The sequence below is a fragment of the Condylura cristata genome, unplaced genomic scaffold (assembly GCF_000260355.1).
Source record: "Condylura cristata isolate star-nosed mole 26May11 unplaced genomic scaffold, ConCri1.0 scaffold00028, whole genome shotgun sequence".
NCBI lineage: Eukaryota > Metazoa > Chordata > Mammalia > Eulipotyphla > Talpidae > Condylura > Condylura cristata.
In genome coordinates, this window is record NW_004567129.1 from 4,565,304 (window position 1) to 4,589,851 (window position 24,548).

General features: G+C 44.4%; 1 protein-coding gene across 1 annotated transcript in view; it reads right to left on the reverse strand.

Annotated features, from left to right (window-relative positions):
- Positions 1 to 24,548, reverse strand: part of CDH13 (cadherin 13) — a 921,815-nt gene that overhangs the window by 100,224 nt on the left and 797,043 nt on the right. The window contains exon 8 of the mRNA XM_012730735.1: positions 2,814 to 2,954. Within this exon, the coding sequence (XP_012586189.1) occupies positions 2,814 to 2,954 (141 nt within the window). The remainder of the gene's footprint in view (positions 1 to 2,813; positions 2,955 to 24,548) is intronic.

The following is a 24,548-nucleotide window of genomic DNA, read 5'->3' on the forward strand; positions in this document are numbered from 1 at the left end:
CAGGCAGATCTACGAAGTACACTGCTGAGGGGAGCAGCGGGCGGGTCAGGAGAGGTCTGCCGCGCCATGTGGTCACCTCCGGGGCCGGCAGGAATGGAACTCATGCGGAAGTGGCTTTAGTTTCTCAGTGCTGTGCTTTAACCCGCTGCGCTACCAGGAAGGGCCCAGTGAAAATATTATTAAAAAATTCAGGCAACAAAAGCCATTTTTAGGTAAATAACAAATGAGAAAATTTGTCACTAACAGATCTGCCTGTCCTATATATCAAAAGATAAGACAAAAAAAAGGGAGTCAAATGTTCTAAGGTCTTTGCAGTATCTAGAAGTGATAAAAATGTTAATTTAGTTTTACATGTCAAGGATGTATACTTCAATTTCTCAGAAATTACTACATGAACATGAAAACAATGTATAACAATTAAGTTCTTAGTTACAGACTGGTAAGAAATGAGAAAGGAGAGATATATAAAAAGGCAACAAATAGGAAAATAATATTAGGATTTTAACCCAAATATATTATACTTGCATTAAATGTGAGTGGACAAAATAATGCAAATAAGACTAGGATTATCAGAATTGATTTAAAAATATTAATACCTAAGTAGACATTGCTTACAAGAGATGTGTTCTATATATAAGATTAGATTACAGAAATCTTGAGAGAAGAAAGGATAGAAAGACACCAAGCAAAAGAAATCTAGAGTAGTTATTCTAACACCAGATGAGGTAAACATTAAAGCAAAAACATTTACAGAGACAGAGAGGTGAGTTTTATCATAATAAAGTGTCAATGCATTGGAAAGAAAACAATTTTTAGTTTGTATGCCCTTAATAACACAGCTTCAAATGTTCAAAGAAAAAGCTGATACAACTAACAGGAAAAACAGATATATCTACAATCACAGGTAGCACATCTACTCTACACAAATACTTAACAAAATTATCTAGAATTTTTGAACAAGAATATTAAACAACTGGAGAATTCATATTATTTTCAAGTGCACATGGACCATTTATCAAGATGGATCACATGCTGGGTTGTAAAGCAAGTCTCAATCAATATCAAAGGACTATAATTACATACAGTGTGCTCTCCAGCCACTGTGGAATTAAGTTAGGTATCAATAACAAGGAAATAACAAGGAAACCCCCAAATATGTGGAAGTAAGCAATGTGCTTTTTAGCAGTGGTGACTGTGGGAGGTATTTTAGGAAACCTCTGAAGGGGGAGGCCCAGCAGACATTTGACAATGTAATGTGAATATCAGTTGCTCTCAGCTTGCTGGCTTCCAGCTCATGCTATTTACCTTCCACTGTTTTGTGAAAATCAGAGCATTTACCCATCCTTCACATTCTATCTGAAGGACAGGACCTTTTAAGTTTTATGCCATTTATATTATAGGTATTATATATTATAGGTCTTATAGCTTCGAGACCAAAACATTTACCTTGAAAATAATTCATCAAATAGGCAAGGGAAAAAAACCTTAAGCTATTAAATCTAAATTACTAACTGACATTTTAAAGTAAAAATTGAAGACGCAATTGATTGAAGAAATGAAGAAAATGCTTAATGTCTCTTAAGGATCTTATAATAATACATAAACACATTCTTTACAATTTCATAGAGAGTTCATTAATTCTCATGACCTGGGACTTTTGTAACAAAATGAGTTATTCAGTTAAGTATTTGTTGAGTCAACTATCGTGTAGGCAAAAATAAGTAGTCTTTTCTAAAAAGATTAACTTTCGACAGAGGAACAGATATGTCACTTTGCAATAAATGGGACTGAAATTCTCACCTATAATTTGAACTCAGATTTGGAGAGTTTAACTACATTTCCTAAGATCATTTCAAAATACCTAACGTGGAAATTCATTACATGAGGGATGAACGCTGCAGCCAAGAGCATGGCACGTGGGTTCTGTGCCCACATCTCACCTGCCGCTCATCCCTCATATCTAGATCCCCTAGACCAAGTATCTCCCCAACCAGCAACCTAGAAAAAGGGGAAACAAAACCATCTCCCACAATCAAATGGACAATGAAACAATGATGGAGCACCCAGTTGATAGAGGTGGGAGCACCGTAAAGACTCAGCAAAGGGCTGGACTGTCATCACTGATTCTAGGTCAGTAAGAAAGGCCACAGTCCTGACCTCCAGAGAAACCATGACCATAACACATCCCACCAGGTGTATTCCTAAGTCGAAACAAATTCAGCAACTGAGTGTAATGTAATCTTGTGCCTGCAGCTGTGCCCAATCCTTGCTCCCCTAGGATAAATAGGAAAGGACAAGCACAATCCACAATCATACAAGCACAGGAGCTGAGAACAAAGAGTCACTCTTCAGGATAAAGTAACTTGGCTATTTATAAGCTGCTGGACCACCTTGTTGTTGCCAAGAAAAACCTGCTTTGCCTTTTGCTGCTGTTCTGTTTGGCCTCTCACTTGCTGTACTTGCTGGAAAAAAGGTATTGTTATGCTAAAATCACCATGGGATGCACATGCACTCTACACCAACTAAGGCAAAACTATGAAAAGGGCCTTTTAGCATGAAAAATTATTTTCTTATGGGTTTTAACAAGACTCAGTGATTTTCTTCTCACCTCACCATGGTATTTTCAGCTTTACCAAAAAAAAAAAAAAAAGATAAAAATGTGAAAAAGTAGTCTGGCAAAACACCACCTTCTCTCCCATGAAAGAGCATTTTAGTTTTGTAGCTAGGGAGCCAGCAGGGGCTGCAGTATACAGAATTGATATTGATTAGCAGTCATGGCTGTGGTCACAAGGTCATGTTCCACAGGGGATTACCTCTTTTTTGGTGAATTTTGGCGAGTGATCATTTTTGTCATCGATCAGGATTGTTGCTGTGGCTGTGCCTGTTAATCCAACATCCATTCCAGTCATATCTTGAGCTTCAATAATCAACTCATACTTGGGATTTTCCAGAGTCTACAGGCAAAAGAAAAAAGAAAATGGTGTTTAGACTTGAGTTACCACATGGGATGGGTGGTAAGGTATGGCCTAGCTGCCCTATACTCCCTTCCATCAGATGATTTTACCAGTCATTGCAGTGACACTCACTATGTGTATATGCCTTTGGAATCTTTTCAACACAAGGTAGTTGCTACACATAGATTGGATTTGGCCATGGGGTGGGATTACTGTCCTTATTTAATGGGACATTTGACACATTCTAGAATGTTTCATTTCCTGGGTTTGGGCAAACATTGCATGTTTGATACCTACTTGTGCCATTTCACTTGTGAAAGTGATCTAGGAATGAAGCTAAGGCTGGTGATGAGATGAAAATGAAGAGGGCAGCTTCAGGAATGAATGTCTACTGAATACTTTGGATGGGCTAGGCATTGGATCACTGTACGTTCCAGAGATCACTGCTGTCAATCTTCACAGCAAGCATGTAAAGTTGCATGGATTATGCCCATTTTACAGGTGGAGAAATGCAACTGAATTTTAGAGTCACTGATATTACACTTCTTTCTGTCATGTTTGGGGCGGGGATCATATTAAATTTGGAAGATGCATCTGAATCCAACCATTATTTGCTAAGCTTAACACAAGTAGTAGTCCACTGCTGCTATTAATGTGCATGAGTAAGCTTTTCATTGGGATATTGACAAGTGTTCTTCTGCCACATCTAAACATTTAAACAATGAAACAAATGGCCCTAATCCCAAGATGGTAAACAAGGACCCCTATATTCAACTGCCTTCTGTGGTGGATTTTCTTGTTGTGGCTAAGAGCATGCCTCTCTTCTGGTAGGGCAGCAGCCTGCATGTCCTTTGGACACCTGCCATCTCTTACTTCCTGCCCATGGGTTCTAGGCTGGTTTGCTTTTCCCACCCTCCAACTTCTGGAATGAGCCCAGGTCAGAAGCTGGCAGGAACATGCCACTCCCGGGGCATGATGACGCGTCCATGTCCAGGTTCCCTAACTGGGAAGGAAGCTCTGCTTTTCTGTGGTGTGAACGTGGAAGCATTTAGCACAGGATCTAGAGAGCCACCTCATAAGCACAGCATGGGTGGGTGGGGTGGTGAAATCTGTCTGAGAAGGAAGCCAAAACAGAGATAAAATTAGTCAGACTTGAGTCTTGGTGAAAAAGCAAGGCTTCCATGATTGCATGGGATCACTCCAACATGCCATGCGCAGGCCAGCTGTGTCCAGGGACTTGCCAGCTAACTCGGATATTTGTTTTTCTTAAGCTTTTTAGGATTGGTTTCTAAATCCTAAATTCACACAGTGAATCTGATTGAACTACCTTCAACAACAAACCTTACACAGCTTTATTTTTGTTACTGAAGGTTATCTCCATTTGCAAACTACCCTACCAGCACCACAGTATCAAAGACCACTGGCTATACAGCCAATAATTAAGAAGTACCATGGGAAGCAAAGAACAAAAACAATGGTGGATCTCTAATTCCCTCCTAGACCATTAAGTCCACATGTAAAGTTAATAGCTCAATGCTAGCTGTCCTCAAAACCTTTATGTAATTTTATGGGGTAGTGAGCTGTTACCTCTCTATAGCACTTTTGATTGGTTGTTCCTTTAACTCATCTTCTGAGCTAATAAATGAAAGAGTAGTAGTTCTACTGGATGGTTTGGTGAAGCTTTTAGCTCAAATTTGAGACAAGAAGTGGATGCTGAAGTTGGCATACTATTGTGACAAGGTTACTCACAGCGTTTTTTTGTCCCCAGCTTTTTTGAGATACATTTGACCTATAACAACGTGCAAGTTGAAGGCCTGCCATGTGATACTTGAGACATGGATATATTACGACATGAGCACCGGGAGTTAAGGTCACAATCTTCTCTAACTGCCTGACGTGAAACCTGGTCCTGGGTAATTTGGGCTCTGCTTGGTTCAACTGCATCTTTCTGTAAAGGTGCCTGACCTATCATCTACTCTCAAGCTGATACTAGAAAATCATCAACCTCATGTAAGTAACTTTCTACTTAGCATCACTGACAAGTTGGATTAGATTTACTATTCAGAATAAAGTCTGCAGCTAGAAATTATAAAACTAACAAATTAAAAAAAAAGGACCCCTGTGTTTAAATTGCCTTCTGTGGTGGATTTTCTTGTTGTGGCCAACATGACAAGAATCTTACGTTCAGAATCTTTTTGAGTATCTCTGGATATACTAACCCCCAGCTTGGCCTAATTTCTCATATAACATTTTCACTTTTGTAATAAAATATCATACATTTTTGGAGGCATGTATCATAAAACTAAAAATAAAAAAAGTGGATTTTTTTTGGAGACTGAAGAGATCAATATAAAGTTAACATCATTTCCCCTGTGGAAAATAATTTACCAACATAATTCCTTGACATTTATTTTAAGGGTTGCATAACATATAATTATATATTTCATAATTTACTTCATCATCTTATTTTTAGGACTTTAGGTTATTTCTATTTTTTTTTAATTTTGCCTATTTTAAATGACATTGTGATGAACATCTTTATTCTGGAAGCTTTTAATATACTTGGACTTTTTTTTGAATGATAGATTCTAAGATTCTAAGAAGTGCAATGACTAGGTCAAAGGCTATGAATATTTGAAGGCTCTTTATTCATATTTCAAAATTGCTTTCCAAGATCTTAATCATTCCATAGTAACTAGTGCTACTAAATTGCTCAGTGTCCCAGGTGGGGCTCACTCAGGAAGAATAGCTCATTTTTGTCCCGTGATGCAAATTGGGCACTGAGCATGATTCTCTGATGGTCCCCTGAGGAGGACACAAGTTCCTCCTGACATCTCTCTTCTCCAAGAGCTCACGCACCTCTGGATGGTCCCCACTACTGGCTACAGTGGACAAAGGCACTCTTTCCTCCTGGCCTGGGCTGGCATTCCTTCAGGGGCTATGCCCCTCCCTTCCTCACTCTCAGCACAGCTGAGTTCAGAGAGGCTCGATCCGCCTAATCGCAGGTTGGGGGGTGTCATGTGGCTCCCATGCCTATGGCTGTGTGATGAGCTTGTGACCCAAGTAGGCTGCTGAGATTAAAACTCAATTCTTGGACATATGTCCTGTAGACTTTTAGGTGAGAGAGTTCTCAGGTGGAAGGTGTCAGGGTACAAAGCTGTCTCCACCTCTGGCCATTTGCAACCACACAGAGAAGGAAGAGAACACGGGATTGCAAACAGAGCAGGAACTTTTAATACAGTTTGAGCCTCTTTAAGAGGCATCCTTGAAGCCAGAATTTACCCCTTAGATTTTGTGAGTTCTGTGAGCTAATATTTTCTACTTTTCCTAAGACACTTAAATTAGATGTTCAGTGAGTAGCAGCGGGGAGGTTTGCCCAGTATTGCAGCTAATACTGTCATCAAGTATCTGGTTATTTGCGAGGAAGTGTGAGCACTATTGTTTCGAGCTTCAGTATCATAATGGGCTCTGCATTATAACATTCCAACCATTTCACGAATAACATATTTTTCCTTTTAACATTGTCCCCTCTGCAAAAACATTTTTTTTTTTTTGGCCAAAGGTACTATTATTTTTTCTTTATGCATTAATGTAGTTGGAAGTTATTAAATGTCTAAATATTGTGCTGGGTATTGGGTTTAGAGGGGTAGGAAAAAACAGGGTTCCTTTCCTCAAGGAGTTAGGAGAGATTTAGGGTTGAGGACAGGCATGTCCACATGTACCTGTAGCCAAATAGGATCACAGCTGAGCAGAGATGTGCACAAAGACTTTAACACTCTGGTAGTTCAACAACAAATTTCAAAAATAAAAATAAAAAAAATGAACCCTCTGATTCCCATCTCCTGAAGTAAATAAAACTTTATGATTACAATGAGAAATTGATGGATTAACCTAGCAGAAAATCATTAGACTGTTAAAGAGATAAATTGTAAGATTGGGATAAGATGTTCCAAAAGGGTCCATTTACGGCAAACTTAAGGCTACCATTTAAAACTTTTTTATTATGGAAAAAAGTGCGAATTACAGTCATTTCATTTTTCTTTTCTTTTCTTTTTTTTTTTTAAGATTTATTTATTTATTCATACAGAACTAGAGTACAGGCCAGAGGTGCAGGGACAATGAGAGTATTCACCAGAGACAGAGTGGGGAGCAGAACAGGCAGATAGACGAGATACACTGCTGAGGGGAGTAGTGGGGGGGGGTCAAGAGAGGCCTGCCACGCCATGTGGTCACCTCTGGGGCAGGGGGTTGAACTCACACCGAGGCGGCTGCCACCAGCGTGCAGTGCTGCATCCTAAACCCATTGTGCCACCAGGAAGGGTCCAATTAGTCATTTCTAAAGAAGAAAGTGATTAGCTCTTCTACCCAAATCCAAGAAGTAAAAGCCCTCTGTGGTCTGGTGTCTCTTTCCCCTCAAGCTTTGACACACATGCTTACATACATTTATGCTTGCATGTATATATATGTATTAATATGCCTACATATATCTATATAGGGACATTTATGCATGTATAGATACGATTACTTTGTCATATAATTTTTACTCCAGCACTTATAAAGCTATCTCTACATTTCAAGAGTCGTGCAACAATCCACTGTATGGATCTATCATAACTTACTCAATCATTCCCTATTGGATAACCATTTATTTGACTTATTTTCAAGTGTTGCCTTTAAAACGCAGCTCTAAGATAAAAGTCCACCAGCCTATCCTCCATTTGGGGTTTTTCTGTAACACACATTACTGATTTCTCAATGAAAACAGCAAGAGCAAGAAATAAACCACTCTTTTGAAATTTGAGAGACTAGATGCCCACAAGGGTCCCCTTGCGTGAGCACAAAGAATAGCTCCCACTCCTCTCTGTAGAGGCTTAATTTCTCCTGTACAGCCAGGCTTTCCAGTAAGTCTTCCCTGAAATCCCTAGCTCTGGCAGTCTCTCCTGCTGAATATACACACATATCCATTTCTGTTCTGGGCTGGTGGCTTGGGGCTTGTTACTCTGCAGGGAGAAATTCTCTGATGCTGCCCACAGCCACCCACTACCCCAGGATGTTTGTCTCCCTGTCCAGATACACATAGCCCCCCGCCCCCAATCCCTGGGACAGTCAGATTATGGAGGTAGGAAGTGTGGAACCAGGCATCCAGGACGCAGAATGCAGCTTACACTCCCGCCTGTGTGCACAATGCCACGCAAGGTACTTTCTTGAAAGCTTTTGGAGACCTCCCACTTGTGCGCTCCTCTCTGCCTCGGGAGAAGGCACAGACCTCCAGCTGTCCAGCTGCTCTGTAATCTGAACTGGTGTGTGTGCAGGGGTGGCGGGGGTCAGGGTGGGAAGGGGGCATGTTAGGAAGCCCATGGTTTTCTCTCCCAGCAAGCTGCATTCCCTGTGGCCTCTATTTGGTTCTCGTGTGTATTTCCTTCAATTGGTTCTCCCTCTTCAGAGGGAGATGGCTGTGGTCACCTCCAGTAGAAAAAGCTGAATGCCTAGAAGGGCTGCCCTAAGCAGGAAGACACTCACCGTCCTGCTTGTTTCTGGGACAGTACTGGCTCCTGACTTCAACCCCTTCTTCCATTCTGTAACACACCCACTTGTTGAATTAGGAGATTCTTTCCACTCAAATACCAGCCAGAATCAAGTTTCAGTTGCTTGCAGTTAATCAACCTGTGGTGAAGGTAACATCCTAGTTTACTCCATCAATTTCTTTGGGCTCTGGAGCAAACAACTAGGTTGGATGTTGAACTTATGTGACTTAGGTGACCACATGGCGTGGCAGACTGGATGCCTGGTTCCACACTTCCTACTTCCATAATCTGACTGTTCCAGGAATCTGTCTCACAGGAATATGGGCAGGAGTGAGGCATGGCATGGCCCTGAGCATCCCACTCGATCCTCCATGTTTTTTCTTTCCCAAGAGACACTGGATCTCCGATGACTCCGGCACTGACATGCTTTAAACGATGACATGAACAAGAAGCAAGCCATTCTTTAGACTCAGAGAAGCTGCTTATGGAGCTTGCCCTGCCCTGGCAGATGGGAAGACTTATATCCTGTTTGGCTGTATTCTAAATGCCCATTTACTGTTTCTCTAAGTAGAAGACAAAGTTTTCAAGGGCGAGAACCATGCCTTTGACCCCCAGCACCTAGCCAGGACTCACTCCACAAGGTGGGCTATTTACTTTCATTATTGATAATGAAGATGTATTACTGTTTCCCTGAAGTAAATTATATCTCCAAGGTCTGAGAAGACCCGTGGCATTTCTAAGCCAGAGCCATTTATTCTCAGGAATGGTTTATACTTTGGGGAGCTCCAGCTCAAGGAGATAGGATTTTATTTTGACCAAGAAATGCAGTGTGTCAAAGTTTGGAAAATTAAATTGGCTGCTCTGATTTTATTTGAAGCTATCTGATCTGTAAGACACATCTAAGTGAGTCAAGCCATGCTTCTGGCCTGGATTCTGCACTCATACATTTCTATTGCATGGTGTCTCCTCACGGCCAGTTAATATATGTTTTCAGAACAAAAAGAAGATAGTGTGCCTTTAAAAGAAAGCCTCGGGTGTATCTTCACAGACAGGACAGGTTCACTGATCACACTGATTTGAAAACCAAACATTTCATCTTGAAAAAAAAAAAAGAATCAACTCATGTCATTAAATATGGCACATAATCAATCACTGGGCCCTCCGTGTTTCACACAGCTACAGCGAGTGTGCCTTTAATGGAACATTTATCACCAATAACAAGCATAATGGTAGCTGTGGAGGGAAATCAACGAGTAAATGTGACGTGGAAGGTTCTGCCATTACCCCGCAGGGCCCATCCTCCCCGCCTGGTCTCAGCCTCTCTCCACACTTAGTCCAGGCGGCATTTACAGCCAGGGCGCCCTGCTGTTTCCTTTCCATCTCCCACCTCTACTTCTTCCTCCAGGCCAACTGCTGCTCTTCGCTGGACACTCTTCACACACTTCAGGGCCCTCACTGAGCAACAGGGTGCTAACACTAGGGAGAAGTGGTTGGAATTGGTCGCTCATTATTACCTTGGCTCCACCACTTACTAACTGCGTGGTTCCATTGAGTTATTTAACCCCTCACTGCCTCAGTGCCTCAGTTGCCTCACATGTAAAATGGGGAGAACAATGGTACCTAGAGGGTGAGCGATACTTAAAATGGGTGGTGTAGACAGGAGCACAGAGCTGGCGTACTAAGTGCCAGGTGGGCAGCTGCTGCTGCTGTTTAGCAGATGCTTTGTCCTGTCTCTTAACAACGTGGCATGAACGGAGGTGGCCTCTTACAGCTGCCACAGGAGGTGGATGCCTCAGCAGCCACTGCATGGGCCTGGAAGTGGGCCCCTCCCCCATCAAACTCTCTGATTTGTCTGCAGGTCCTGATTGCATGGATAGCAGCTTGTGAGTACCCGCTAAGAGAAGACACAGCAGACCCAGGCCCAGAGTCTTGAGCACAGAAACTGTGAGCTAACACACACTTCCTGTTTGAAGACACTAAGTTTGAGGATAATTCATTAGATGGCAATAGAGAACTAACACTGTTTCCCCAGCACTTACCACAGCATGTAATGTGCTTGCTTATTGATTACTTGCTTACTGGGTTATTTGATTCTCCATGAGGCTAGAGACATTTTCTCATTTAGAGTTCTCTGTCCGAGTTACTAATTCAGTGCCTGGCATGTCATAGTTGCACAATAATGATATTCAGTTCTAGATATGTTTTCATAAAGAATGGGTTAATAGACGGGTTATGTGATTAATGTCCCTGGAAATGTCTAGCAACAGATCCTCCTGATTTGTTATGTTCATCAATTATCTGGGGCTTAAACCCTGAAATTATGGCTGATTTCAAGCTAACAGTATGAGGTTACTGAGTTCAGAGCTGGGCAGATAAACACAATCAGTTATTGTAAGCTGGTGTGAGCTGATTCCAGCTCATAAAAACTGCTTTAGGAGTCAGGGAAAGCTGTAAGGAGGCCCTTTCCAACAAAACCTTTGCTGCTTAACACGTAGGGTATTGTTTGAGAAATATTAGCACAAGATTTACAGCAAAGACAGAATGTCAGTCATTTCTTTATTTAATCCCCAGCTTTGCCCACAGAGGCTGGGGAAAGCAAGACTCCTGGCAAGAGCAAGACTCCTGGCAAAACGGCAGCTGAGCAGCGCCCACTTCTTGCCCAGGTCTGTGGCAAGAATATTGCCAGCACATCGGTGAGCATATTATTTGGAGCAGAACGAGTTGTTGTCTGTCTGGAGTGTGATTTATCCACTCTGGCCACCTAGCATGGGGACAGGTGGACCATAAATCCGGCAAGAACCACATACTGTCCCTCCTCAAACGGGCCTTACTCCCACGGCGCTGGTGTGGGGCCTTCTTGCATTTCCACATGATGGGCGAGTGTGGCTAACTTGTGCTTGTCTGTGGGCTCCCCTGGCCTTGCTGCTGGGGGCTAATGTGTGCACTCAGGTTCCTGGTTTGTTGTCCCCTAAGCTCTCCTTCCTGGCTGGGGCCAGGTGGGTAGGGAGAAGGCAGAGCTCATTTTCCCAGATTTACTGGTTGCTGACAGAGCCGGCAGGGTGGGGAAGCAACAGGGGAAATAAACACTGCCTCTTAGACATATGTAACCGGAATGAGCTAAGTGATGGATTTCAGGTGGGGGGACACCAAAACCACATCAAACATTTCCAGGTGAAATGTACATCTTCCGACGTTAGTGATGAACTAACGTAAATAAACTGCCCGTGGTGTTAGTACAAACCTGGAAAAATCACCCCCTTCAGGCCCAAGGCAGCAAATATTTGACATCCGGTTTGATTCCACTGAAACATTTATATAGTGTCTACTAGGTTCCAGCAACTCTGCTAGGATGTGATAAATGTGCTTTTGGTGCCGTTATAGTCCAGATGAATGAATTGAAAGAGAGTAGGTAAAGTACATGGTGATTGGTGATATGGACACCATCGTGGGGAGGGGTCAAAAGGTGGGGTGCTCAGGGAGGTGTCTGGAGCTTATTTAATTGACGAAACATTCACTGGATACTGACTCCACTAGATGTCATGTTAGAGAGCAGGGATAACTAGAGAGCCAAGCTTAGTGGGAGAGACCTACTCCCAGACCACTCTGGTGTGGAGAGAGCCGTAGGAGAAGGGGGTACAGTGGAGAGGCTTCCTCTCCTGGACACGGGGAGGGGCAGGGTGATGGAGTCTTTCCTGCAGAAGGGAATTCCTGCTGCAAGGTTTTCAAAGGAAGAAATTTAGCCCGGAGGTGAATGTTTATGGAGGAAGATGGGAGGCTATTAATCCTACAAGGCTATTCAATGCAGTTATTCAATAAGAATTGAAAGCTGGTTTTGAGTCTGGCCAGGATGCTGTGGGAACAAGAAGACACAGTGGCTCCCCAAGCTGGAAGGAACTCATGGCTTGGCTGGAGGACACGCAAAGGAGGTATGGTGCTAAGCCCTTGGAGGGCAGGTGCGGTGAGCTGGTCCCTGTGCTTCCCCCAAGTGGCGGTGAGGTGGGAAGGTCACAGTCGCTTTTCAAAGGGTGTGGGTCGACGTCAGGTTGGGACTGGGCTTTGCAGCGTGGGTATTTGGGGAGAGAATTAGAGGGGAAGAAGAAACTGGTAAGCAAGTGGGGGCAGCCAGTGGAGAGGCCACAGGGGTGGCTGAAGTCAGGGCTTGGGAGGTGAAGAGACACAGCCGATTGGTTCTTACAACTCAGAGGTATTCTACTCTAGCCCCAACTTCCAGAAACTGACTGCAGAGAGGACAGAGAAAGGGCAGAACTGAACACATTCCACTGGAGTTTCGAGTCAAGCAAGGGCAAATCCCAAACAAATTGAAATTAAACAGAAAGCAATTCAAGTGCTTCTTTGCTACAATTTTTATATATTTTCACAATCCATTCTTTATCACATCAGCTTGTTTCTTCAAAGCTTTTGACCCTGACCTGCCAGGGCCACATCACGTCCCATAGATAAGGCGCCTGTGCTAGGAACTTACTTGAACTTGCCTGGATCAATATCTCCTATGGACACACTCAGACATGAGGATGTGCATTTCTGGTAAGTTTCTAGATGCTGGTGCAGCTTATCTGAGGAACACACCTTGGTTTTTCGTTTTTCCTCAATTTTACTAAATTGTCATTTGTAGATATTTACCCAAAGGTATTTACTAATGTGCAATGACCTATTGTCCTACATTCATAGCGGCATCATCTACCACAGCCAAGTCATGAGACTCACCTAAGTGCCCAAGGACAGGTGACTGGATGAAGAAACCATGGGACATATGCTCTATGGAACACAACTCAGCCTTTAAAAAGACACATCAGTGGCCCTCCCTGGTGGCGCAGCGGGTTAAAGCACTGCACTAAGAAACTATGCCACTTCCGCATGAGTTCGATTCCCGCCTGCCCCGGAGGCGACCACATGGCGTGGCAGACCTCTCCTGACCCGCCCGCTGCTCCCCTCAGCAGTGTACTTCGTAGATCTGTCTGTTCTGCTTCCAGCTCTGTCTCTGGTGAATCCTCTCACCCTCCGCATCTCTGGCCTGTACCCCAGTTCTGTACGAATAAATAAATAAATCTTAAAAAAAAAAAAAAGACACATCAGTGCTTGGTGGGGACCCCACAGGGACAACTCCATTCTCATGAACACTTGACTGAATGCAGGTCAGCATGGCCCCTTTTAACCTATGATTATTTACGGTGTACTTTAAGTGGTGAGGCTTTTCAAAGGTTCTCTCTTTCTCTGTCTGTGTAACCCCTCACGTCCTACCCATTCAAGAAAACCATGTACTCTCTCCAAGACAGTAAACAGCTTGCCTCTCCAGTCTGTTTTGACCTTTGTGGGCCAATAATGAAACTCTTAACTTCCCCAGGACATGGCCCTCCTTCCTGAAGGCACCATCTGGCACTACCGATGTCACCTTCCTCACCCCTCGGGGGTTCACTCCCTTTTCTCTGTCATCCCTCCTACTCCGTGGCTCCCAGCCCCCTATTCTCACCTGAGTTACTGCAGTAGTTTCCAGGCAGGGCCCTCTGTCCCCTGCCACACCTCTCTCCGCTCCAAGGCCATCCTGAGTGCGCTGGCCTAAGCTGCCTCCGGTCTGACCACCCACCTTCACAGAACAGAACCATGTCTTTCTTCTGGAAAACATTTTCATTTCAAGGCTTTGGAGTGGAGTGTCAACCAGATCTTTCCCTTATATCTAATAGGAGAACGAATTTCCTCCCATCTATTTACAAAGTGGCATGTCCCAGCTCAGTTTACTGGTGAGTATTCTGTTCACTGTACATGGTTTCCATGACATCTGTCACTCCCCAGGTGTCTAGGATAGCCCTCCATGAGGGCAGGGACCTTTTCTCTGACCTATTCCTGCTAGATCCCCAAACTGGTCTATTGTGATGCGGCGGCCCCAACCCAAGACACTGCCTTTACGTGGCCACTGGGTGATACTCTTTGAAAATAAGTTCAACTAATTCTAACCTATCCCTCCCACTCATGACCTGGGTGGTGGGAACAATCACACAGCCAGTCAGGTGTCTGGCATGCTCTGTGGATGTTGGATGATGAATAAATCAAGAGAAGATCACACCAGTCACTGCACATCATTGCTGTCCTGGGCTGGAGTGCCTCTGCTCCAAAGTAGAGCCTGGGCAAGGCTGGCAGGCCGGCTGATGCAGAATACTAGCTTTCCAAGAGTGAGCTGGATGAATCCTTCTCCCTGGGAAGGGCATCTGTGCCAGGGATGTCTGTGCGCTGCCACTGGTGGGCTGGAATCTTCTCCACCTCGTGCCAGATGCCCCAGGGCCACCCCAACCCCAGGGTCACCTTGCCCACAGCATATCCCGATGGGTGTAAGATGGCAATGGTAAAGGTGGGGCAAAGAGTCCTCCATGTGTGCTTGGAGATGAGCTTTCGCCTCCCCACACCAAAACAGGGGACAAGATGACAAGAGCCTAGCAGAAGGCTCTCAGGAGACTCTGGGGCCACAGTTGCCACAGTATAAAATCATCTGCTAAGCTCTCCCTGAAAGCAGGTAGCTTTCCTTGGGTTTCAATTTACTACCATCGAAAATGTCATTCTCTGTATGGGTAATAAAAGATAATACGTTTTATGGTGGCTCCTTATGTTAAGGTTTTACAAAATCTGTTATTAAATGATCTGCATAGAATCTAAATGAATCTTAGCGAGTTACATGGAATGGCAAGGTGGGGTTTTTAGTCCCCTCTCCCCTGAATGAGGTACACTGAGAAGGGTGGTATTTCCTGTATGTTTGCTAATCACACAGCAAAGGTGATGCTCTTAAGGTCAGACTAAAAATTGTGTTCTGCTGTATAATCGGCTTCGCAAAGTTACATACTAGTGGAAACGTCCAGAAAATTCAATTACCGACTTTCAATGACAAAAGCACAGCAGCCCATCCAGGGGTGGAGGATGTTTCTAAAATTAGGCTCTAAATGCCTGTGACTTGGAGCAATTTCAGCTTTACAACCTTTGCCTGGTGTCGGTCCTCTGCATGTTAATGGCCCCTGCCCATTAATTTCAGGCGCTTAATCAATCTTATATCCTCCACTTAGAAAAAGTGTGGTCTGAGTGGGCTCTGTCAAGCCTCGTTCGTCCACCATTTCTTAGAAATGGCTTCCATTCAGATGTGATATAATCAAACCTGCATCCAGGGTTACTCTTAATCAGTATTTTATGTGTTTCCTTACGTCAAATGCATTTTTATGCAAAGCTGACTTTGGTTTAGAGTTCTATTGCTGGTAATAATTCCAGGTAGCTTTCGGAACAAAGGAGCATGCAGAGGGAGTAATGAATCAGCAAATGACACCCACCCACTCTGCCCGTGGATGGGAAAGCAATTCAAGACTCTGCCTTTATGTTGTCATTGGGTTATACTCTTTGAAAATAAATTGAACTAATTCTAAATCATCTGAGGAAAAATCACCCAAGATGGATTCCAATTATGCCACTGCTGTTGTTCCAAAAGCTAATTCATATACTAGGCAGAAAAGGCGATGAGAATCGCCTGGCCATGGGAAGTTCTGGAAGGTTCTCTTGTTGATTTCATGCCTGGCATGGTCATGCAGTCAGTGCTTTTGATCACCTTTCCTCAGCACGATCAGGATGGGACCACCAACTGCACTGGGCCCTGCCCGCTCTCACGAGGCAATTCTTTGCAGCCTTGGCTCCACTGTTCATTTTGCCCTTGAAATAGTCTTGGCTCTGCTGACAGGAACTAAGCCTATTAACACCCTTGAATGTTAGTCAAGCAAGGAACAAGAAGTCAAATGTTACGACTTAACATTTGGTCTTGCTCTCAGCTGGCTCAGCCTCGCAGACAGAATGTGTTGATAAAGATGGGTGATTTTTTCCTACAAATAATAAAATCTACAAACATGTCCTTGGAGCGCTCCTTTTCATTTTATTTTTCACAAATAATGATAGTTTCCTGCATTCCCCCCAGCTCCTCTCCAGAATTCTTAACAAAATGCAGGGGTTGAACTCTATTGTCAGTCTCAGTGGGAGGGAGTCCCAGTGCCTGAGCAACTTGTGTGCTGGAGCTGGGGGGCCTCCGCACGCAGACGAGAACATACCCCTGTGTCTCTGCCTTCTCGTGGCTTTAAGCTCAGCCAGCCAACTCTCCTCTTCATCCATGTGCCTGACCTTTGCCCTTCCAGCAGATTCTGCTCAGACCCGTTGTGGTGGTGACAATCATGGCTACGTCTGTTGGCATTTTCTGTGTGTTGGAATGGAGCTCAGTGCTCTGTGTGAATTACCTGAGCTGATCCTTGTGATCCCTGTGAGCCAGATGGGGGTTCTGCTCCCTCCCACAGGTGAGGATACTGTTGCTGAAGGACAAGCAGTGCTTACATGGTGGGGTTGGATTTGGCACCAGGTGCACGGCGCTCCTCACTGCTCTGGAGTCTCCATGTCAATGGCACAGTCACCCAAGCTTCTGTTAGTGGCAGCAGTAAGGAGTCCCTGGGGGAATCCTTTTCTAGCTTTTCCCTGAACTCTATATAGGGTGGGTAGGGAGGATGAGGGCTTTTCTTGGATAGGTCACCCGTTGTGGGCAGCTCTGGGAACAATCACTACCTTTTTCTTGGAGACCCCATTTATCCCCAAGTCTTCAATGCTACCACCCCTACTGATTCTGACAGCTTCAATGGCTACCTATCTCTTCCATATCTGAACCTCTCATAACTCCTAGAATGCAACTCTCACTGCTTGCTGCACATTACACAAGCAACACAAATGCACAGGCCCCGGAGTGAATGAACGCCTTCCCGGCCAAGCACAGTCCTTTCCTGTCCTGGTTAGTGGTGTCTCTCCAGCTGGGCCACCATGCTGGAATATCCCAGTATCCTCTCCCTACACTAGTGCTCTTGAGAAGGAGTCACATATCTCATCTTCACTATTCCCACTGCCCTGATCTTTGTTTGGGTTACTGTCACCTCTCAGACTGTCAGGTGGCAAGAATTCACTTCCCTCCAAAGGGAAGGAAGACTGGGAGAATTGCATGGGGAGAGCAGAATCCTCACAAGCTGCTGCCTCAGAGATGCTGAGGAGAGAGGCTCCTTCAGAAACCTGCAGGGCAATCCACTTGTCTTATAGGAAATTCTAATAACGTGGATCTTCAGTGTCAAGCACAGGGTCTGGGTCCTATGGGGACTTAGAGAATTTGTATTTTACAGAAGATTGGTGAGAGCTTCAGGAAACTGGAACTCAAGAGCTGTGTGATTTTCAGCCATTCAGGTCATGTTAAGCTCTTGGCCTCTGTTTACCCTTCCATAAAAGTGAAAGTGAATTGCAGGTTGTCCTCCTACTTTAACAGACATCCAGAAGTTCATGGGCATCATACTGTACTCACTGCATACAAGAGAATGGTATCACCCCTCCTGATCCCATGTTTCTAATGAAGAAAATACACATCAAATAAAAGTGTCTAGAGCATGACCTCGTGTTATGTGAAAGGAAATCCCACACCTCTTACACTATGGCAGACATAATGTTATGTTTGCCTTGAACTGCTCCAGTTTTTCCTGAGCTCACACTTCACAACTCCCTTGCAACCTGGAATGGCCATTTACTGAGCCCGGGCCAGTGGGATGTGTGCAGGAGGGATGCACGCGCCCTTAGGCTGAGCCCACGAGTTCTCCCAGACTCACTCCCATGTGTGACTACTTGGGCAGGCCTCCGGTTGACCATGTGGTAATCTGATGCAAGCAGCTCTGTAGAATGGGTCATGCTGGTGTCTGGCCAGCCTCATTGGATTTCGACATTAACAAGCAGTGTACACTTAATGGGCTGAGCCATTCATATTTGAGGCTATTTGTTCCAGCAGCTAATTGCTGGCTCTAGGAAACATGACCACTATCCTAAACAGCTATCTCTACAAAGACGCCACATTCTCCCTGGGCTTTACTCTTTAATGTTTACATATGTACAGGTATGTAAGATCTCTCACTTAACCTATTTACAGGAATATGTATATGTATATCTATATATATCTGTATAGAGATATAGTGATAACTCCATATCTACTTATTTAGAGGGATATAAATTAGAGGGATATGTAGGGGTTCTGAGCTATCTGTCCATCTAAACTCTCACTAAACATGTAAACATACATACAGGCATAGAACTCTCTATTTTTACTTATCTATAGGGTATCTACCTCTGTCTGCCCACATATATGTTACCAATGGTTAGCTCAGTAGGGTGGAATTACAGATAAGTATTCTTCTTTTCCCCTATTTTAGGTTATCTATATTTACTATTTTTGCCTTCTAGAGAAATGTATGGTTTGGGTACCAAGGCAATTCCTTCCATTTTAAAAGATACACTATTAGGAAGTAAAACAACAAAACAAATAGAAAAACCGCTCAGAAATGATGCTTGTTAGATATATAATTTTAAAACATTGTTCTGGTTTCTTCTAAATTACATTGTAGACCTGATGGAGAAAAATCTCCTGCACCAAGGGTGGTAAAGCCCAGAACACCTGTATAAGTTATCAAGGCAGGCAGCATCCTCCCATGGCAGGACACTGACCGCACCCACTGCACAGCGGTGCTCCCTGCTGAGCCAGCAGCCCAAACCGGAAACTCACTGCTCACTTTCACGCGCAGCAAGCCTGTTACAACACCCAGTCTTCAGCCTGGGCACCTCAGGCTCAGAGAGTTTGTTCATTCATTCCACAAACATTCGCAGGGGCCAGCTGAGAGATGGGGGTAGGAGAAGAGTCAAATACAGAAACACTCTCTTCATGAAGTTCACCTCCAGAAGGTCAGAGATTATAAACAAGATCAACAGAGATGAAGGCCACTGAAAAATTTAAAAAAGAAGGTGGGTAGAGTTTTGGGGGTGAGGGTGAAGGCTCAGTTTTAAACAAGCTGACCTGGGAGAGTCACATCTGGTTAAAGCCATGAAGGTAACAGGAGAGGCCGCTAGGCATCCTGGGAGAGTGTAAACTAGCAAGTGTAAAGGCCCTGCAGTTGAACATATGGAATGGTTCTTTAAGTCTGAAATGTCTAAAAACCATTGGAAATAATCCTTGGGGACCGCTTCTCGCTATAGCTATTCCAGGCAGTGAGTACCTATTTAAAACAGGAGAAAATACCGAGGCTGTACGTTTGGAAAAGTCTCTCAACTGTAAGCTCTATGAGGTCAGAGACCACCTCTGCTTTCCAAATATTCCACATTCATTTGTTGGTTGAATGAACAAATGTGGTTGTAATATTTGTAGGAGAAAAGATATTCATCATTCCAAGGAATATAAAAAACATGTTTCCCTCAAAGCCAGCTGAAATACAATCTGCCCAAACTTCATTATAGATATAAAATCAAAGGTTGAGATTTAAAAACAGAAAAGTATTTAAAAATAAACAGAGTAAGTAGGACCATCTATGGGGAATGCACTTTTCTTCCTCTCATCAATACTGACTCCCGCAGAGATCTGTCATCTAACAGGGATGCTAAGTGTTCATGCCCAAGCAGCCAGCACAAACATTTGGCAACCCTCAAGCTTATTATTGTCAACTCAAGCATCATGGAACTTTTAATAAGGAGAAGAAGAGAATGGTAAAGTAAGGAAATGCACAGAAATGGGTTCCAGGAGATGCACTGATCTTAAATGCAGAACCTTCCGGACTCAGTTAAATCAGTTACCGAGGCTGATCAATTCTCTCTTCTTAAGCAGGTCTCAGTTGTCCTCTTTTCCACTCTTCTCACTTCTCCTTTAGTTCTGGGCACAAAAAGCAGCCTCTGTAGTCTCCCTGAGTTCCACTCTGCCATCTCAAGTACATTTTCACAAACATGATCTTCCTAACACTAGACCTGGTCACTCCGCTACTTTGCTCTACATCCTTTGTGACTCCCTATATGCTACTAGGAGACTGTATACACGGGGGGAGAGGGGGACTCCAAAGTCTCCTGGAAATGTGTGGTGGTCTGCTTGCACTTCCCCAGCTCCCCTCACCTACACTTTCCAAGCAGTACATCACCACTGGACTTGAATCCTCAAGCAGTCCAGGATGGCTCCACCTCTTGCCTCTCCCTGCATTGTTCCCTTTGCACGGAACAGCCTCCATCCACGTCTCCCAGGCAAGTGCCTACTCATTTTCAAGTTCGGTCCCCATGTCCCATCACCTGTGAAACCCACTCTGATTCTGCCACTTTGGGGGAGTCCCTTTTCCACACATCACCTCATCTGTGCCTGGTTTAACGCATGCTTGGCTCCCTGCTGGCCTGGGATTCTCACCGGCTGTGAATATTGACATCTATGCAGCTCCTGGACAGTGCAGCTAGACCGGCACTGGCTGAGGTCATAATGATGAGCTGTAATGGCAATGGAGTAGGGTTTGCAGTCAGAGAGCATATGCCCCTGCTCCAGCTCTTATCCCTGTGTGACTTGGACAAATGACTGAACTTTATGCTGCCAGTACCTCTTCTGAGACCTTGAGAAGTTTTCTGAAAGGCTAAATGAGATGATCTCTGCAAAAGACTTAGCGCAGCACTTAATGAAAACTCACTCCAATCATACAGTGTTAAGAGAGGTACTGAGAAGACTAGTGACCAGGCGCACCTCTGGTGCTCACCTGCACGGCTAGTGCCACACCCAGCCTTGTCTTACTAACCAGTAATCGCTCGGAATTGTGCCCTGTGCTCCCCAGTCTATAAGCTGCCCAGGCCAGGTCTTCTCACAGCCACAAAGCTTCCACGTCCACTAGATTGGACAGCGGAGAATAGATGCCACTAACAGCCCGTGGTGTTAATACCTCGTGCCAATGCCTGAGCCAATCTCTCCTCTTTATTTCCACTTTCCTCTGCCTGCCTGTCCTCAAGGGCTGAGCATGAGCTTCCCTTTTCCAGAAAGCCCACTCTGCAGCACAAGACACAGCCTGCTTTTGAACACCCACGCCACTTGCATCTCTTACATGTCTCTGTTTCCCTGCAACCTAGATCAGTTTGGGGCCTTCTGCGGTTATATAAATTTCAAACAGGCCTGTGATGTCATGGTGCCTGTGTCCACTTTTCCCCTCCACGAGCTTTCCCTCCCCCAGCTGCTCACTCCTGGACTAAGCCCCGGGACCTGAAGTCCCAGCACATTTTGTCACCCATCCCTGACACCATGGGGCTATGAGAAATGGACAATTTTACAGGAGCTCAGCAAGTCCAAAAATGACTGGTCATTCCTTCCTACCCAGGAATGCCTGGCCACGGTATTCTCACAGATGTGCCATTTAAATATCCTCATAAACTCAGAGGGGAAAAAAATCTCAACACTAGTGAGCATAGCTCTCTGCAGCATTGAAGACTGCTGCTGGTTAAGCCAGAAGCACCCACATTAAAAATAAATGCTTAGTAGGAGAATATTTAATGACATGGAAAATGTTTCCATTACATTGTTGAGAGGGAAAAGCAGGTTACCAAACTGTATGAACACTGAGATCCCATTTTTGTAAAAAATGTATTTATACCCACACTATTTCTAAATAGAGCAGGAGAATTATATATGGCAAGATATTAGCAGCAATTACCTCTGAATGGCAGGGTTATGTGATTTTTATTTCACCCTTGTGCCCTGTTCTAATTCCTTACTTTAGACATGATTTAGTTAGTGGTCAGAAAAAAGGGTAGGTTCTATGAGCAGAACTCAGATGTGAGAGGTAAGGTGTGTGGACATGTGGAGGAGATTTTAATGGGATGTCCCACATAGCATGGGTTCTGGATGTGCCTTCCTCGTGCCCAAGAGCCCAGTGACAGCCTGGGAGTTCTTGAGAGTACATAACCACATTCCAATGGGGCCATGAGTGAGGACTTTCCATTACCCTAGAAAGAGCATGCTAAATCAAGAACACACGCCTCTCAATGGCTCTTTAAATGTCAGAGTGTAGGCCTGCATGTTTGTATCTCAGCACACACAGACTCCTCCAGAAAGCAGCCTGACAGCCGACTGGGTACCCACCAAGAATCTGCTAAATGTTAATTGGCACAGAGGTATGACATAGGGTCCTTAAAAGGCTGTGCTGGGAAACTTTGTCTTACCCATCTCCCTTCTCACTTTCTTTAGCTTCCCGTAAACCATGAACAGGACCTGGGCAGTGAGTTCAGACTGATGAACTCTTCTGCTCTCAAAGATCCACTACCCATGTGACATTTGGGGACTGTGACTATACCACGATGCTTAGGGATTAGATGGAAATGAAGGCCCACAGGAAGGATCCCAGCCGCTGGTGGTCAGAGAAATAAACATGGATGGTCAAGGTTGGGAGCACTTTATTGTTTTGTCTACTTGTGTCATCTAAACTGTGTACACTAGTCAGTGACTGTGATACAAAGAGGTAAAAGATAACTCACAGTCTGGAGAGAATAATTGCAAATCACGTATTTGGTAAGACTCTACTTTTTATATATTAGGGAGGGTCTTGGAAGAGAAGGAGAATTTGCAGTGAGAATGTCTGTGAATCACGGGAAGGAAGCACAACCTCCCATGTGCAGATTATGGCACCGAGGACATAAAAAGAATAGGAACTCACATGTGCATGGTTGGGAAGTGGGAAGGTCAGAGTTTGCGCCTCTGTCTAGTGCAAGGCAGTCATAACTGACTGGCTTGGTCTAGACTGTGGGTTCAGTTGTTGACCTGGGGTCACAGTTGCTTTTTCTTGTGTTTCTGAGGAAAGGCTCTCCAGAGATCATTGCCTGTCAGGGATGCTGGGTCCTCCTGTTCAGATCTGGAAGGTTGAATGTGTCAATAATGAGGCTGAACTTGAGGCTTCAAAGACTTTGGGTGCAGCTCACACACAGGGAGGTGAGTGCTAAGCTCAAGGAGCTGCTCTCTGACTGTGAGGAGTGTGCGCCAAGAGGAAGGGTAATGTCCGCAGGTGCAACTGCTGCCTTTCCTGAACATCTTTTCTGAGTCAGCACCTGTGGCCCTTGCCTGGACGCTGATGACTCTGCAGCTTCTACAGAACTTGTACCTATTTCATCATTGGAAGTTAAGGGTGTGGGCTTCAAGGTGTGTCCTGGGTAACTAGGATTTGGGCCTAGCCTTGCACCTGGAGACTGGGCAGGTAGTATCTGACATCCTTGTCTCTCCCTTAAATCCAGGAGAGTCGGTTCGCTTGAATCTGGGGCAACATGGTACAGGCCTCACTGTCCCAGGACTCAGCACTGAGAACCACACAGACAGAGCACGGCTATGCTGTCAGCATGTCTGTGTCCAGCTTGTGATAGGTCTTCCATAAATGTTCATTAAAGAAATGGGCTACCATAATTAAACACACCTGGTATCTCTGTAAAGCCTCTGCTGCATGATAAGACTTCCGTATGTTAAAAAATTATAGCCTCATTTATAAACCCCAGGATTCCTTCTGCATTTTTCCCACTTCTTAAAGTTTAAGGCATGCTATATTTCTATTTAAATGCCAAATCAGCTGAAATGTGCCCACCTCACCCCACAAGCCAGGCCCTCTCTGGGTAGGCTCCAAGGTTGCTTCCATTCTCCTCAATTGACTAGTAATGACTTTCCCGGGGCAGGAAGGGGCAGGGAGAACACCAGCATCTCCATGGCTGGCCTCTGTAAGCTAAGGTGGGTTCCTTATCTTCCACAGTGTCATTTCCACACTGACAGGGGATTGGTCTGGTCCTCCTGATGAAGTAGTGCAAGCCCCAACCCACTAAATTCTAACCAGGCTGAACTAAGCCATACCTACTGGCACTAAATCCAAAGGATTTAGGAAATTTAGGCAGTAACTATGTTGGAAATAAACAAATAAACAAACAAACAAACAAATAAATAAACTTAGGAAGTAAATGGGTTGGCTCCAGTTCATTGGCTGGAAACGTTGTAATCAACTACTAGTCATATGCCGACCTTCTCCTCTACCTCTCCAAATCCAGTGATTCAAGGTCTTTCCAGTGCCTAAATCTTTTTTATTCTTTAAATTTCTCAGTAGCTCAGCAATGTGTCACTGCATTGTGCAGTCATAAAAATAATATTAATGTTACGTGGTGCGAGACGGCACTCGTACTACATTCTGTGGATGAAAAATATTGTGTATGTCAACATGTTCAA